The sequence below is a fragment of the Coturnix japonica genome, chromosome Z, assembly GCF_001577835.2.
Source record: "Coturnix japonica isolate 7356 chromosome Z, Coturnix japonica 2.1, whole genome shotgun sequence".
Classification (NCBI taxonomy): domain Eukaryota; kingdom Metazoa; phylum Chordata; class Aves; order Galliformes; family Phasianidae; genus Coturnix; species Coturnix japonica.
The window spans coordinates 60551830-60568112 of record NC_029547.1 but is presented as its reverse complement, the minus strand read 5'-3'; the positions used below and the strand labels follow the sequence as shown (position 1 = coordinate 60568112).

The following is a 16283-nucleotide window of genomic DNA, read 5'->3' as shown; positions in this document are numbered from 1 at the left end:
CACCTGGCCTTGAACACTTCCAGGGATGGGGCATCCACAACCTCTCTGGGCAGCCTGTGCAAGCTCCTCACTCAGTGAAAATATCAGTGTAGACGTAGTTTAGCATAAGAATAAACAGTAACTGGGTACATGTTGTTTTACACAGATACTGTAAAATGTAAAATTAAGAGAAAAAACTGTCATCAGCTGTAATACATTGAGCTTTCCCTGGACTGGGACAAGTCTAAAATCCTGTGGGCATTATCAGCAGAGAATGGATTGATCTGACAGTTAATAGACAACAGATTCACAAATGGATTGAAGAAATAGGCTGTTGTATACTTGTTAATATTCCTCTTAAAGCAGTTATGGATACTGGAAGGCTACGATAGGAATCAACCTAAGAAAGTATCCAGGCTTTCACATCCTCCCTAAATAATTTATTTTCTTTTCACTGACTGAGGCAGAATGCTGTACTAGATTGATGGTTTATTTGGACAGATATCTCTCATATTCTTGTGTGAATTCACAGGTTTTTTTCTGTGAACTTTCAATGATCAGATCTTCTAATCTCTATATTATCCATGGAATAACAAATGACATAAAGCAATGTCCTTTTTATGAAGGCATAGTTGTTACTAAGGAGGCTAAGGAGACATGCTTCATTCTCTTGCTCTGGAGTTTTTCTACAGATTTGTTCCATATTTTTTGAGAGTCAGGAAGTTTTTTCTTATTAAATATTCTCTGCGGTGTTAATTTCTCTCTGAAAATGTGTAACATATCCATCTTCCATTTAACTGGTCATCATTTGCAAGATCTAATCAGGAATGTCAAATCTTGTCGTTTACAGCTTAAATTGATCCATGGTTATGCAAGATCTGAAGTACAATTTTATGCTAAGAAGAGATTATCTCTTTTGTGATGTTTTTAGTCTTCTGCGTATATGAAGTCTCATGGAGAAAAATAAATAGACTGGTTGAACTTCAGTATCTCCTTCCTGTATTTCAATCTTCTAGATTAAAGAAGGTCAAAAAACAAGGACTGAGATCCTTGTTTGAAGCACTTTTTGCAGAGTATTCACTGAATTTTACACGGTCCGATTTACTTAAGGCAGCTCAGTTACACAAACAAGGAAGAATACTAAATATAGGCAGCCAGTCAGATTTAGAAACCATATAAAGAAACCCATCAATCCTTTAAAAGAGTGCGGCAAGGCCTTTGACAGCTTTGGAGTAGGTGAAGTCACCGGCAGGTTGGTCACATCTGATTGCTTCTGTGTGTTTGTGTCTCTGAGGACTGACCTCATTCACCTGTCTGAATCACTGTGTAAACTTTTCAAACTTCCTTGAAAGAGGAATGTGTGCTACTCTGATCCATTGTGTATTTTTGCACTTATTGGAAATTTGCATCAAACACAGAGAGATACAGTAAGTGCCAGGGATGAGGAATACTAGTAACAGCAGTGGTAGTATGTTGCTGTATTAGGAACTGTTGTAGTCAGAGACTGTATTGGTGTCTTGCACGCTTTTTGGAGGCAGTTTGTGTATTGCTGGTGAAAAGCACACTGGTTTTTGAAAGTTCCCAATATTAACTGCGTTTCAGTTGGAACTTAAGGGAACATTTGGACTTCAGAGATACCTCTTCAAAGCTGTTCAGAAACAGAGCAGACATTAACCATGCCTTCTAGAAATACAATTAATAGCATTATCATAGTTTTCAGATTTAAAGAAAAAATAATACCTACTGTCAGTAATAGAGAGGGGAAAAGATACTGGGTATTTTTTTAAAAGGTACTCAGTCTGTAAGTTGCTAACATTCAGTTTAACTATGTAATTTAGCTTAAATGCTTTTCATAAATTCAAAGAAAGAGTTAACATGTTTGAGTAACTGGAATGCCATTGATAGGAAAAATCATTTTTCTGTCTTAAAATTCACTGCAAATACATCCAAGTCAAAACACAGCACCCATTCTTTAACATCTGTTGAAAAATTAGGGTTTTTCTTAGGAAGTTCATTTCCAGCTCCAAAATATTTTGTTCAGATTTCCTTGGTGGATTGTGTCAGACTTGCACCATTCAAAAGCAATGTAACTCCTGTTGCTTTTGATAAGAAAATAGCAGATCTGGGAGGCAGTGAGGTCTGCTTAATCAGGTACTCTGCTTTTTGGAAGAGAATAAGACTGTACTCTGTTTTTTTACTGAAGCACAGTGTGCTTAACAACTTCGTATGTACAAGGCTTGTAGCAATTCCTGAACTTTTCATGTATGTCAAGATATATATATAGATATACATATATATTTTCAGTCTAACAGAAAGCATTAAAAGCAAATCTTTGCTATGTGTTTGAAGAAAAGACGTTGCCAAGTGCCTTACCTTTCTGTTGCTTCTTGAGCACACCATATACCCACACAGACTTCTCAGTGCACTGACAAGAAATATTATCGTGTAACAGCACTTTGGTTTTTTTCAACCTTTGTACCTAATGAATAAGCAGGCCATGTAAAAAAATAGGAAACTGGAATATCCTTAGCAAAACATTGACTAGGTTGAGTAATCTGTATAATCGTCTCAATTTAATTGGTTCTGCAGCCAGTAGGAAAGCCTGATGGTAGCATATCTCAAGTGTCAAGTTCCAGATCTATATAGGAAGCACTGAGTTAAAATGCCACTGGATATTTTACAAGCAAGAATGGATGATTGTTTGTTTAAAGAAATGTTTGGAGACGGATAAAAACTTGGACTTTTTTAATGTCGTTGTCAGGAAATGAAGAAAATTTTTTTGAGGGGTTTACTTACTGAGGTAAAGATCTGTGCTTAAAATAGTTGCTGATGTCGCTGCTTTAATTCTTGTGCTGGTAGAAACATCAGCACTGAAAAAAAAAAATACCCCAACCTGTGGAGTGTGTTATATATCAAGTTGCATTATTTATAAGGTTCACAGGCTTTTAAGGACATGGTCCTGTAAGCCGGGAAGAAATCCCTAAGAAGAAAAGGAAGATACTTGCTCTGATCTGAAAGCATGTTACATATGCAATAAATATTATGAAGTCTAACCCAAACAACTGCGTCCACTAATTTTTTCTCCTAACGCATGCTCTTCTGCAGAGCTTTCATTTCTGCCCAGTGCATAGCGGGAAACTAGACAAGGATTGCCTTCTTTCATTCTCCCATTCTCAGTATGTAGCTGAGTAGAAACCTTTTTTACTTCAGTAGCTTCTTATTTTGTGTTACCTGATGCTTCAATTTTTACTTATTTATTTATTTATTTACTTAATGTGTCATAATGTATTGTGACTTCCAAGTCTCAATCCTGTTTCCGTTTCCTTAATTTAGCGTTGTGCTATCTTGAATAAATGAATCCTTTGGGACAGCCACTGCTTATATTTATTTATTGCCTCTCTAAAGAGCACTGAGATTCAACTTTCTTTAAAACACCACTAACCAGAGAAAGCAAAAGAGCTAAGTCATTTCGTTTTCTAGTCTCATAGAGGAACTGAGGGAGTCTACTCCCAGAGTCCACATCGTGTTTGAAAACTAGAGACTTGTTGGAGGTGAAGGTATTGCTCATGTTAATGTGTCTTTCTGCTTTTTACATCAGTGGGCTGGAAAAGCAGTGTAGTAGTAGTTTACTAAAAAAGTCACAAAAATGTACTGTTCTTACAGCACAGAAAAGTTCATTCAAGCTGTGGAAGAAGATATCGAACGTGAAAAAGTTGCAGCAGATGACATAATAAAAGGCATGACTGATGGAAGATCAAGTTACATATATGGAGATGAAAGGCTGAGAATGAAAAGCTGTCTGGGTTGGTTTTATTTATTAGTGTTTAACCTAAAACGTTTCTTAGTCTGGCTCCATACATTTTAGGTTCAATTTAAATATTAAATTAAAAACCGAGTATACAATAACAAACTTTGCAGTATACTGAGTGCCTGAAAAATATAAAAGAAATATGTGTACACTGTTTACGTGTTTCTTAGGAAAAATTTCTGTTTCATTACATTTTCTTTCGAATTTGGGAGACTTGACACAGTAGATTTTACAAGTCTTCCTGTAAGTGTTTATGGTGGCTCACCGCAATGTGAAAAAGTGAACAAAAGGTTAAAAAGTAATCACAGTGGTTTTTTTCATTTGCATAAAGCCAAAATTTTTCAATGCCTGTGCACAAAAATAAAAATCTGACACATATTTTTTGTGGGCATGCTCGTTTGTGGTGTATGGAATGTACTGAATAACAGCACACTGGTGCCTTCTAACATTTTCAGATGTTCGCACTAATTCTAATGTTCGAAAGCCAGTAAGGGTTGGAATAACTTTCATTGAAGTCTTCTTAGCATGCAGTCATAGACAGGCCTGTTATGCCTAGTCATGATAGTAATGGGGAATAACATCTTTTAAAGGCTACAGTGCTTCCCAGCTATCTCGAGCTGAATCATTACTCAGGACACTAAACCTGTCCTGCTTCACCATGAATAAGCTGTGGTGGCTAGTTCAGTGTTTTAAATCTAGACATATAAATTCCTAAACAGGAAATGAATAAACTCTCCTCTCACAGTGTTGATTTTAAGAAAAAGGCAGCAAAAGAAGGGCAAACATTTTTCGGTTATTGCCGAACAACAACAAGTAAGAGTTCTTAAGTGAATATTATATATGTATATGTAAGCAAGTTGGAGAAGCAAGATGATGTTTCATGGCGTCTTCTGGATACTAGACTACAGAATGAAAAGTAATTTAATTGAGTAGTAATTTTAATCTAAATTTTGGATTTTTTTCCTGTTTAGGAATTATTTGCTCAACAGCAGGAACTGGATGCACTAAGCATAAAGGAGGCGTCTCTGAGAGATGTATGTATGATAAAAACAAGCTTGAGTACCAATGTTCATGGAACTCCAGTGTAAAAACATAATACCCTCCTCCTGAAATTTCTATGAACTGTAGGATTTTGCCTTGGAAGTGGATGGCAAAACTGCCTCCTATTTTCCACCAATAATTTATAATCAGTTGTGTATTAACGTGTTTCTACTACATCTCAAATACAAAATTTGGGTGGCAATAATGAGGTTTCCAAGCTTTAGTCATTTAGTTGTTAAATGTTTTGTGTGACTTTTGGTTGATTTGCCATTACCCTCCAAAGATAAATGTGAAATTACCATCCATATTCTTAAGGATTTGTGAGATTTAATTTTTCAACGTTATTTCAGGATGTGGGAGGATGATTTTCTTCTTTCACAAACGTTTTGAAGTCCTTTGGAATATTCTGTGTATGGTTTGTGTTCCCTTAGAAATTATAAAATAATAGCAAGCGTACTCAACATGTTGGAGGTTGAACTCCTAGAGCAAGAAATACTGACTCATATATTTCACTCAAAAAATTGAACGTTGACCCTAGATTGTAGAGTACATTCTTTATACTATCTCTCTACTATTTGGAATGATCAATCTTCACTTTCAGACAATGAGCAGTGTTGTTTAATTAGAGCATAATTTCTGCAGTGTTCTTTTGCAGTCTGGAAGTCGATAGTAGGTGCTTTGTTTTTCATAACAGGAAATAGCAAGCTCCCCTGTGAAAATGGAGGCAGTGCAGATGTATGAAAAGCTTAGTGAGCTTGAAGAACGTCGGAATCAAATGATTGCTGAGGAAGAGAGCATGGAATCTCCACAGGAGGAAAGGGAGAGATTACTAAAACAGGCAAGAACATAAAATCATATCATTTAGTGGAATCTCTGAGTCAACTGGTATATTATGGAATGAGAATATTTGAACACCCTTCTCTTTGAGTATTGTCATTATTAGCTCTTGAACTAGCGCAAACCATGGAATTACATACATGAAGGAATGAAGAGGTGTTTCAAATTCATCTAAAACAAAATTGACACAGCCAACTTTTCAGCTGGTTGACTTTTTCCAGTTCGTTTCTATTTGTGTGAAGAAACCTGATCCTATTGAGCCATATTACAGCATAACTCCAGACAGTATCATTTTGAGATGTACTCATCAAAGAGAAGTTTGTTAGTTTACAAGGAACTTCACTGTATTATATGGCCTTTCATACATGGATTATCATACTGAACATTACTATTGGGTATATGATATAGTTAAGAGAGTATTCAGAAAGCAAAGAAGCACTTGAAAGACATAGATTATACCAGTTTTCTTCATTGAAGAACTGTTGTTGAATAACATGGCAGCAAGTTTTCACATGCCAAATCTATTCTCTGCTGTAACGAATTAAAAATTAATTTTATAGACTTTTCCTTTCTTTATTTGTAGATTTTACTTCATCTTCCAAAGTTTTGCTTCTTTACAGGTTAAAGAGGATAATCAAGAAATAGCAAGCATGGAAAGACTGTGAGTAATCCCATTCTTTTGTTGCTACACATTTCATTTAGCCACTAAATTGAATTCATCACATGCTGCAACCTCCACAGGTGTTAATCTTCCCCAGGGAACAGTATATATCCTGCTTCAGCTAAATAATTTTTATAGTGATCCACAGTTTACGTCTGCATAAAACATTTCTTATTGTTTCAAACATTCATCAGGAACAACAGATTCTTAATAGCAGTGACATAAATTTCTTTAAGGTTGAAAAACACATTCATCCCTAAAGAGCTATCCATTGTAGACGTGTTTAAGTTTTTGTTATGCTTTCTTAAGACTTTAGAGTTACAAAGTTGATTACACAGATTTCAATATTGAAGAGTAACTGGGCATTACTTCTTGGTTCTTGGATACTACATCTTTTTGGTGGTTTCACAGAATCAAAACCACAGAATTATCAAGGTTGGAAAAGACCTAGAAAATCATCTAGTCCAACCATTACCAATACTTCCCAGCTATCTCATATTCCTCAACACCACATCCAAACGTTTCTTGAACACTCCCATGGTCGGTGACTCCACCACCTCCCTGGGCAGTGCATTCCAATGCCTGACTACCCTTTCCAAGAAGTAATATTTCCTAATGTCCAGCCTGAATCGCCCCTGGCGCAGCCATTGCCTCTAGTTTGCCTTATACACGTGTTAATTTTTGTGATTTTGAGCGTTATGATTTTCTTTCTCTTCACAGAAGATTTGAGATGATACTTTAACTGTCCTAAAAACAGTTGAAAATCATTCTAAGCAACATTACTGATTTTAACCACTGGTTAATTTTTAATACTTTGACAACTTTTGGTTGATAAGTGATTTAACAGAATTCTTCACAATAAATGCTAACAGAGAATTGTGTGTGAGAGGTTACAGAAAAATGTTTCCGAGGAAGCTTTCTTTCCCGTTTTGACTGATTATCTGATACACTGTTTAATTTGGCAATTGCTTAGAAGATTTTAGTGATCACATACCTGTTTTTTTCATTTGAAAAGGTAATTTTGTTGTGGTTTGCTGATTTCATTGCATCTCTTGCAAAACTGCATTGCAGCCAGCAGAGGGGTCAGTTGAGTAAGAGAAAAGCTACTGATGGCTCACAAAAAATGTTTTTAATTAAAATGAGCAACAGCACTGATACTGATCTACTGATATACTGATCAATATCTACTGATATCTACTCATCTACTGATATCGTAGATTAGACAGATTACATACACCTCTTATAATAACAGTAATTTTAATGTTATTTTGCATTTGAGAAACTATGTTTTGCTGGTTTGATTCTAATACTTCTCTCTGTGTTTTAAAAAGAAATGTAATTTACAAAGCAGTTTTAACTTTGGATTTCATTATCTGTTTATTAGGCTGGCAGAAGTAAGAAAGAAAACAAACCATTTTAAAAATGTTATTCAACAACTCGATATGGATTTGGAGAAACATCAAGGTAGGATCACTGATGGTAGGTGATGCAAAGCTGCATCTGGAAAATATACCATGACATACATTCATGAAACTTCTGTGCTCATGCAAATATTCACTGTTCAGCAATGGGCGTGTGTCTACAGCTGCAGACTTCTCTTTTCAGAGAAGCTGAAAAACGAGAAGCTGAGAAAGCAAGAAATGATAATGTAGTGTTGTCATGTTGGCATTCACCAAGTTTGTTTGATTGGTAAAACTACCGAATTAACAGTAGTACAACTGTCTGGTTTTCTGACCCATTTTTTTATCAGTGAATGTGGAATTGAGAATGTTTAAACTAATGCTAATATGCAAAGCAGTAAGAACTTAACTATTTTTTTATCTGTCTTATGAACTTCTTGTGTTGATGTCAGTATGGAGAGCTTGGGAGTTGCCTAAAAATGGTGTTAGCTTCGAAGTTTAACTCCAGATTGCAACTGCTGTAGCATATCAGGCTGCTATATCTGGATTTGTACTAGCATTGAAAGTTATAGTTGTGAAAGAAATACACAACTTACAGTTAGATTTACATGTAGTCATTCATTACTAGTTTGTACTTCCTTCACCTTTCTAGAAAAAAACACAAACTATCTGTTGGAAAACAGGATTTAAAGAACATGTAGGAGAAGGCACTTGCTCTCCATCAACATATTAAGCAGCAGTCGGGATATGAAGAATAAAGCTACCTTGTCATCTTACTTGTAATAATTTATTGAGTATCAGTTTGTCACTGTATTATTGGAGAAAGTCTGCCATTCTAAAAACAGCAGATGTGCTTAAAAAGTAATGTAGAAAGGGTCATTCAGCAGAAGGCACTGCAGGCCGTAAATTTCATTCAGGCCTTTATGTGAGGACCAGAAAGGGCTTAACTTTAGTGCTGGCTTCTGAAAGGGGTGATTTTCTCCTAATAATAGCTGAAATAGCAAGAAAGATGTCATATAGGAGAACTTGGGACAGAGGAATGTTGGTACTACCCCAGTGGAGCTGAACGTCTCCAGATAAGGCTCTGCCCATGGGATGGTGTTTTAGTAGGCATGGTGCTGATGGGTTAATGGTTGGACTTCCTGATGTTAGAGGTCTTTTCCAACCATAATGATTCTATAATATTGGAATAATTACTGGAACAGGCTGCCAGGGAGGTGGTGGAGTCTCCTTCTCTGGAGATATTCAAGACCCGCCTGGACACCTACCTGTGTGACGTGGTGTAGGGAGCCTGCTTTAGCAGGGGGGTTGGACTCGATGATCTCTAGAGGTCCCGTCCAACCCCTACAATTCTGTGATTTTGTGATAATACTTCGATTCTCAATTTAAAGCACATCAGTTGCAACCTGCAAGTAGCTATAAGTGGGTTCCACCAAGTCTACTCCAGTATAATAGATAAGGGATAGTCAAATGTCTTGTATATCTATGAAAGGGGCAATATGTTTGACTGGGAAAGCATTTGCTTTCAGAGTTTGACTGTCCTGATGTTTGAGATTGCTGCTGGTATGTTCATACCTCACAATCCGTCTGTGCTGATGTTGTGCTAGTAATCATGTCATATCAGGGTTGAAAAGGATCACAATGATCATCCATTTTCAGCAGAAGAATTGTGTACCTATAGCATATTTATAGAAATGCATAACATGTAACCTGACTGTGTACATGAATGGGGTGTGTGACAACGGAAGAGAGTCAACAGAATACAACTTGCAGAGTTTCCCCACTTATTTCCATGAGATTCTTGTGCTGTAGCTTAGAGGTTGCATGTCCTAATGAAAGTCCATTTTGTTAGAGGACAGTGTCATTGAAATGGCCAATATGTTAAACAAAGCTGAAGAAGTTTAACAAATCGTGGTACCCAAGGACAGAAGAGCACTTTTTCTAGTACTGAAATTCACCTTACTTCAGAACAATCCTGCCAGCTTCCTTTTTCAAACCAAGTACTTATCCTACCGTTATTTATCAAAAATCCTCACTTCTAAAAGGTTTTTAAAATTGCATGGAGAATGGTTTATTAAGATAATTATCTTTTTTAGTATAAGTGTATGTATTATTAACCAACCAATGTGACAATATTAAGTGACACTGAATGAATTCTCTACTTTTTACACATTACGATTATTTTTTAATCAGTGTTTTTTCCTACCTAAGGGGATCCAGGACTGAGATGATAAAATGTTAATTGAATGATACATTTCTTGTAGGTGAGGAAAACTGGAAATATGAGGAGCTGAAGAAGAGAGAAGTAAACATAGACAGTAAGTTATCTGATATACTTAAGTTAGACCTAATTCCATTAAAATACAGACTCTCTTGTATTGTTAACAGATTTAGAGCTAATGAGAAGTTACCTCCTGGTCTTTGCATAGAAGTTTATAATCTCTCTCGGAACAAGGTAATTGATATCTTAAGGCTTGCAACACATTCACAAATACTCAAAGTGAGTTTCAGAGCTTCCCATCAAACATCAGAGATCTCATAGGAACACACTGCAGCTGTCTTGTCAGATTCACCTACACGCTTACAAGAATGACCACGTAAAAGTAGCAAAAAGACATTAACAAGAAAGAGATGATGCCAGGTGTTTAAGAATTTCATGTCCTTATCAGAGTTTGTTATTTAGTGGAAGCCATTGGAGACAATAAAGTTACCCGCTTCCATTAGTTCGTTGCTTATGTAGGTAGCTTTCAGAAAAATGAAGACCAGCAAGCATTGGGCTGGACATTCAAATAAGTATCAGATGTGATGGTGATGAAAGTCCTGTCCCCTGGAATGGAAACCCTCACCTTACACCTCATGGTGACCTTGTGTCATTAGGCAAATGTGTGTATAGGGAGAAAAAATGGCTGTTTTTTGTTGCAACCACTTGACAGGTTTCAAAGACCGTAGCACCTGCTTTTTCAGTAGACTGCTGGTCTCAAAGTAGTCTGTCTGAAAATGTCTATCATATCAGTTTAAAATAAAGCTTTAAGAGAGAACTCCAAGGGCTTACGCTGTATCCCTGTAAACAGCAACCTGCTTTATCATGTTTGTTGATATGTAGATTTTCTGGAAACTTTTGAAGAGCTGAAGGCTCAGGAACTGGAGAGAAAGGCCCAAAAAGAAGCCAGTATTATTGCACTCCTGGAACACTCAAGTAGGGTAAGAGCATTTCTCTTGTTCTTTTGGAATCTAGGCGTTCAGAAACATGGAGCAGTAGAATTAATGGATATAGCAAGATGATGTTTTTAATATTTTCTTCGCAGTAAGTATCTGCGTAATAATCTTTTAGGATTACCAAACCACACAAAATACCAGATACAGCTGTAGTAAAAATATGTATTTAATTTCTCTTTATTTCTGGGGAAAGACTTCAGAATGTTTGGTAATATTTGTGACCAGAAAAACCAGTGCATATGTAAGTACTGTATGTGCTGTAATTACCATTATTCTATTCATAATAAACATTTTGGAATAGAACTGCAGCGGTGCTTTGTTTACATAAAGTCTGTACATCTCAGTTCAAAGGTGCATTGTCACCACTCACCAGTAAAACTGGTAATATTCCAGTTCTCTCTGATGTATTTAATTATGTCTGGTATACCCTGCTGTGTCATATTTAATGTAAATACTTTGAAAATTGCCCCCCTTTGCAGTCTGCCTTTCTTTGCACTTTCGAATCATTTTTCCTGATAACATTTTTGCTTCCTGTATATTTTTTATTTGCTACAGAAATCTTTCAGCTGAGTAATGTTGTTTTGATAATATCAAATAATATCAATTCATTGTCTCTTGTTCCAGTTTAGTACACTGTAAGGAATGTGTTAGGCAGTAACATTTGCTTTAGAAGAGTTTGATATGGCAACACAATTTATCCTTAAAACTGAAAAGATGTACTTCTGTTTAATCTTTGTTGATTTAGCAGTGCATCTTTTACTGAGAACTGACAGAATGAAAAGTTTTTACATTTAAATCGTTCCACTATTTCAGTCTTTGTAGTGCAAAAGCCAAGTAATAGCCAGGAGCTTTTCAGTTGTCCAGTTAACATTTGTGTATTCAAAGTGTATTCTTGTTGTTGGTCATTCACAGAATGTGAACCGTATGAAACAAATTTCATCTGTTACCAGCCAAGAGCTGAAGATTATGCAGGAAGACCTGACTTTCAAATCATCTGAAATGCAGAAGTCACAGAACACTGCTAAGTATCTGATTACAGGTGAGATCAGTAATGGGTTTTCAAATCCATTCCTTTAAGAGCTAAAAATGACCTAAGTTGTTACATTAATAATAATACGATCTGCAAATCTTGTGAAACACTGTGTCAGGTTGATAAATTTAAACTCATGTGAGTAACAGTTTATTTATATTTCTCAAAAGTATTTTGCTTATTCTTAACTATAAATCATCAGCTTGTTTGCTCAAGTGTATGTTAAACAGATATATTTTAATATATCTGCATAAAGTTCCATAGGCTAAAAGTCTGATGTTATTAATATTCACCTTGAAATAATTTTCTTACACAATCGTCAAACGTTTTGTAAGTTATCTAACTCGTGTTGTTTGTAAATGTAGTTCTTAGTAGCACTTAGACACAGACTGGTTTTCTAATAGGGTCTGTCCCAGGGAAGAATTAACAGTGGTGAATACCTCAAATTCACCTTCTCAGGCTTTGATTTTGCTAGGTGAATATTAATTTTTTACTTCATTTTGGAAATACTCAAGTGCTTAAATTTTAGGAATTTGCAGGACCTTACTTGGAGTTTCAAAAAGCAGACAGTACTTTCCTTTAATATCTGCATCAGGTATCTATTTAGTTCCTGATTAATATTGCCTAGAGTGGGATTGTTCTTATAATTCTAAGCCTTTGCCAATATCATCATTGGTCCAGCAAGCTTTTCCTTATTTGTTTGGCTGAAATGAAGGGGTAGGTATGAAGAGCCATAATTCTTTTTGTTAGAAGGCTGTTACATTCTGTGCTGGGTAGTAATTTTCAAAACAGGAGCCTAAGTTGTAACAGCAAAGCAGATATTTGTAAAGTTGTTACACAGAAAATATTACAGAAATTGATAATGCTGTTGTTCAATTGGTATTCACTTGCTTATGTTTTACAATATCAGGAAGCACAGGCAGTGTAGAAGAAATTATTGAGGAATGTAGTTCGTGCTGTGTGAGGGGAGTGAATGAAGCTGCAGTATATAATTTTCAGCAGATAACTTAAACAACTTAGAAGTAAAGTTCTGAACACAAGCAGTCAGTCACAGATACTGTAATGAGCAACTTCGGGTTCTGTAAAAAATACAGTGAATGTTCAGTTTGTATAGCTTCAGTTCTTCCCAGCCCCTGATTTCCAACACAGTCGTCTTCAGGATTACTTTGTTGTTATTAAAACCTGGATTTTCGTGCCATAGCTAAGATATAAAAAGTCCATCAGCAGAGTAATATAAAAAAAATGCAAGAAAGGAAACCATGAAGAGTAAACAAAAGTGCTGGTGGCAGAGTTTCCCAAAAACATTTCCCTGGGTCACCACAGTTTGGTCACAGAGTTTGCTACTGTGTACACACTGCCTGTGAGATGCTGCAACTGTACGGCATATCAGAAGGAACTGGGCTGCATCCTCTTCCTGTCTCTTCCCCAAGAGAAGTTGTGAGGTTTTTTTAAGTTTGGTGTTTTGTTTTGTTTTCACTGAGGCTGCTGCTGGATAAGGATAACATTTACCCACTCTGCTTTCTTCCCTTTTCTCCAATCACTGTGACTGGGTAAGAGTAGCCCATTGCTGCATCACCCTCGATTTGTCAGTACACAGGCAGAAGAATCTAAAAGTCCTTCCAGGTGTTCTGACATGTGCGATGTCACTATTCCTTACATGTGAAATGAATTCCATTAAGTCAACTACATGTAATTTTAAAGGAATAAAATACTATATTGGCACAACTGTATTAAAAGTGAAAGTGTTGTGATTTGGTCTAAGTAGGTATTCAAAGATATTTTACAGCTATTTCCCTCTCATTTGAATACTTTATATACTTTTACTTTCTGGTGGTTTTCACGCTAAAGCTCTGGTTTATAGAGGTTCAAAAGCATTTGTTTTTAAACCACCAGTTCCGTAGAAACAAGAGAAATCGTGTGGTGCTCTATTCAGTTTCGCTTTGGGGTCTGATGCTGCCAGTACCAGTCACCAGCAAGTATAAGCAGTTATAAAATATTCTAGAAAGTGTTCTTTTAAGTCCTTTATGTTGGAAGGATGCATAAACATTGAATCAAAGACAACCAAAGCAGTTCCAACCGTTTATTTTTGTATCCTCCTTCTTGCCAGAATGGAACTTTTTAGAATTAATATAAATGGCTTTTACATATATATATATATATATATATTCAGCTTTACCTTGTGGAAGTAGGTTCTTCTGGGTATTGGCATGTTCACCATAAAAACCTTGGCTTGCGTTGTTTTGTTTTTTAATTTATTCATTTAATTCATTACTGTGGGCAAAGAATGTTGAATCCTATATTTCACTCTAAAGAAATGCATTTGTGGCATAACTACAGAGGAGGAAAAATGAATCCCAAAATCTAGTTTTATTAAGGTTTTGATGAGGTGAGATTTTCCCATACAATTCTGCTAAGAAAAACATAACCACAGTTTCTGGAAAAGTCAGCTCTTCCTCTTTCACACGTGCATTTTCACTTCCTTCTGCTGTAGTGTTCTCTACTGCACTGGTTAAGTTGGGAGAAAAATATTCCTATTCTGTTCCTAGTGATTCAGCACAAAACTGAACGTGGAGTATGATGCTCAGCCTACGCCAGGCTTTTTGTGCTATCTCACTCCTTCCAATATCTCACTTTGCCTGATGCTTTAGAATTCAGAAAGGTCTGCATTATTAATATTCTGAGTTAGACACAGCTCTGTCATGTAAGACTGCATATCCATGTGTTTAAACTTTCAAGGCTGTAAGGAAAACACAGGAATGAGAAGTCAGATAGCTGTCCAAATAAAAATCTACCCCATCTATTCATTATGTGCTCCTAACTCCTTTTGTTTCCTGTATCCCTATTGCTCCTTTCTATCCAACTGTCAGAAGAAAATGCTGTATGTTCTCTCATGCTCATTTTCGTGCTGCTTTAAAACTTCTAATTGACAGATGCTACTAGGAACTTTAAAAGAGAAATACCATACTGTGATACAGAAAATCACAGTATTTCCATTATTCTTCACTCAGGGAATATGATACAATAATTTATTAGTCTGGAGTACAGAATGGTTGTAGAGATTGAATTTTGTACTTTCAAAATCGGGGAGATGCAGGAACTCTTTATATTGCTCACATAAAAAATCACTAGTGATTGTGTTACAGAGAGTCAGAAGCTGCAAATGGACCTGCAGAAGATGGAACTTCTGGAGAGCAAGATGACTGATGAACTGGCTTCCCTTAAAGAGAGAATTGAACAAACCACAGCTGAACTGGAAGTTTATAAGGATTTGCCAGCTCTGAAAGCATCAGGAGAAGAGAAGGAAAAGGTAACAATAGGAGTGAAGGTTGGAATTATACAGAATATGTAGGGATTTTTTGTTGTCAAGTACTTAGAAAACTGTAATCCAGACATAGTAACTAGGTACTTGTGGCAGGCAATGGGCTGAATACCTTCCGATAACTTCCTTCCCACAGAACTTCCCTTTTATTTTACTAATTCTTCTGATCTTTTCTGCTGTAACTAATGACTACCTGTAAGCTTGAATTTAGCAAACTAAACCAAACTTGCACAAAAAAGGGGAAATAATTATGTTGTCCTTAATTTGCTTGAAAACAAATTCCACGTGGAGCAGTTCTTGTTTCACTGGCGATAAATTTCCTACGAATTCTCACGGTCTGTGTTTGTACTTATTCAGGTACAGCACTGTCTAGGCTCACAACTTGTTCATAACTGCTTTCATTGTGATAGGGTATGCACTGTTTACATAAAAGTAATGTGACTTATTTAGGTGTAGGGTCTTGTTCTAAAAGGAGAAAAAGTTACCATTTCGAAAGTTGAATGAGAATAATTTGTCTGTAGCCCAAAGCAAATGAATTCACTCATTCATCTGTTTGTATTTCTTTTTCAACTAGAGACTACAGGAAGACAAGGAAAAATTAACCAAACTTAGCCATGGTTTCAAGAAAATAATGGAAACCTTGAATGCAGAATATGAGACCCTAAAGAGAGAGCTGCAGGAGAATGAGACATATTCGCAGGTACAGCTCGAGCTACAAATCTTCACTTCTGTTGTTTATATCACTGTTTCATTCCCTCATACACATGAAGCATTGTATGAACCGAATGAGTTTGTTCCTCCTCAGAAAGAATTAAAAGAATGCATTGAAAACGCACAGCTGAATTTTCTGATTTTAAACAGAAATTGATACTGTGCTGATAAATTTATTGAAAGCTTTGGATTTCAAAATTAGTGAGCATCAGTCTCATTTAGGAAGAAAGTAAAGAGAAAACAAAATTCCCACTATTTGGATCAGATAACTTTCCTTTCTG

The 16283-nt window shown here is 36.1% G+C and overlaps 1 protein-coding gene across 1 annotated transcript; it reads left to right on the top strand.

Moving 5' to 3' along the window:
* The first annotated feature begins 3630 nt into the window (after positions 1-3630).
* On the top strand, positions 3631-16174 carry LOC107306608 (intraflagellar transport protein 74 homolog). Its single transcript, XM_015849908.2, has 10 exons — positions 3631-3783; positions 4759-4821; positions 5523-5666; positions 6286-6326; positions 7711-7790; positions 9991-10044; positions 10830-10927; positions 11855-11981; positions 15116-15279; positions 15866-16174. Exons 3-10 carry the CDS (start codon positions 5547-5549, stop codon positions 16157-16159), a joined length of 978 nt encoding a protein of 325 aa, XP_015705394.1. The 5' UTR covers positions 3631-3783; positions 4759-4821; positions 5523-5546; the 3' UTR covers positions 16160-16174.
* Positions 16175-16283: the final 109 nt, after the last annotated feature.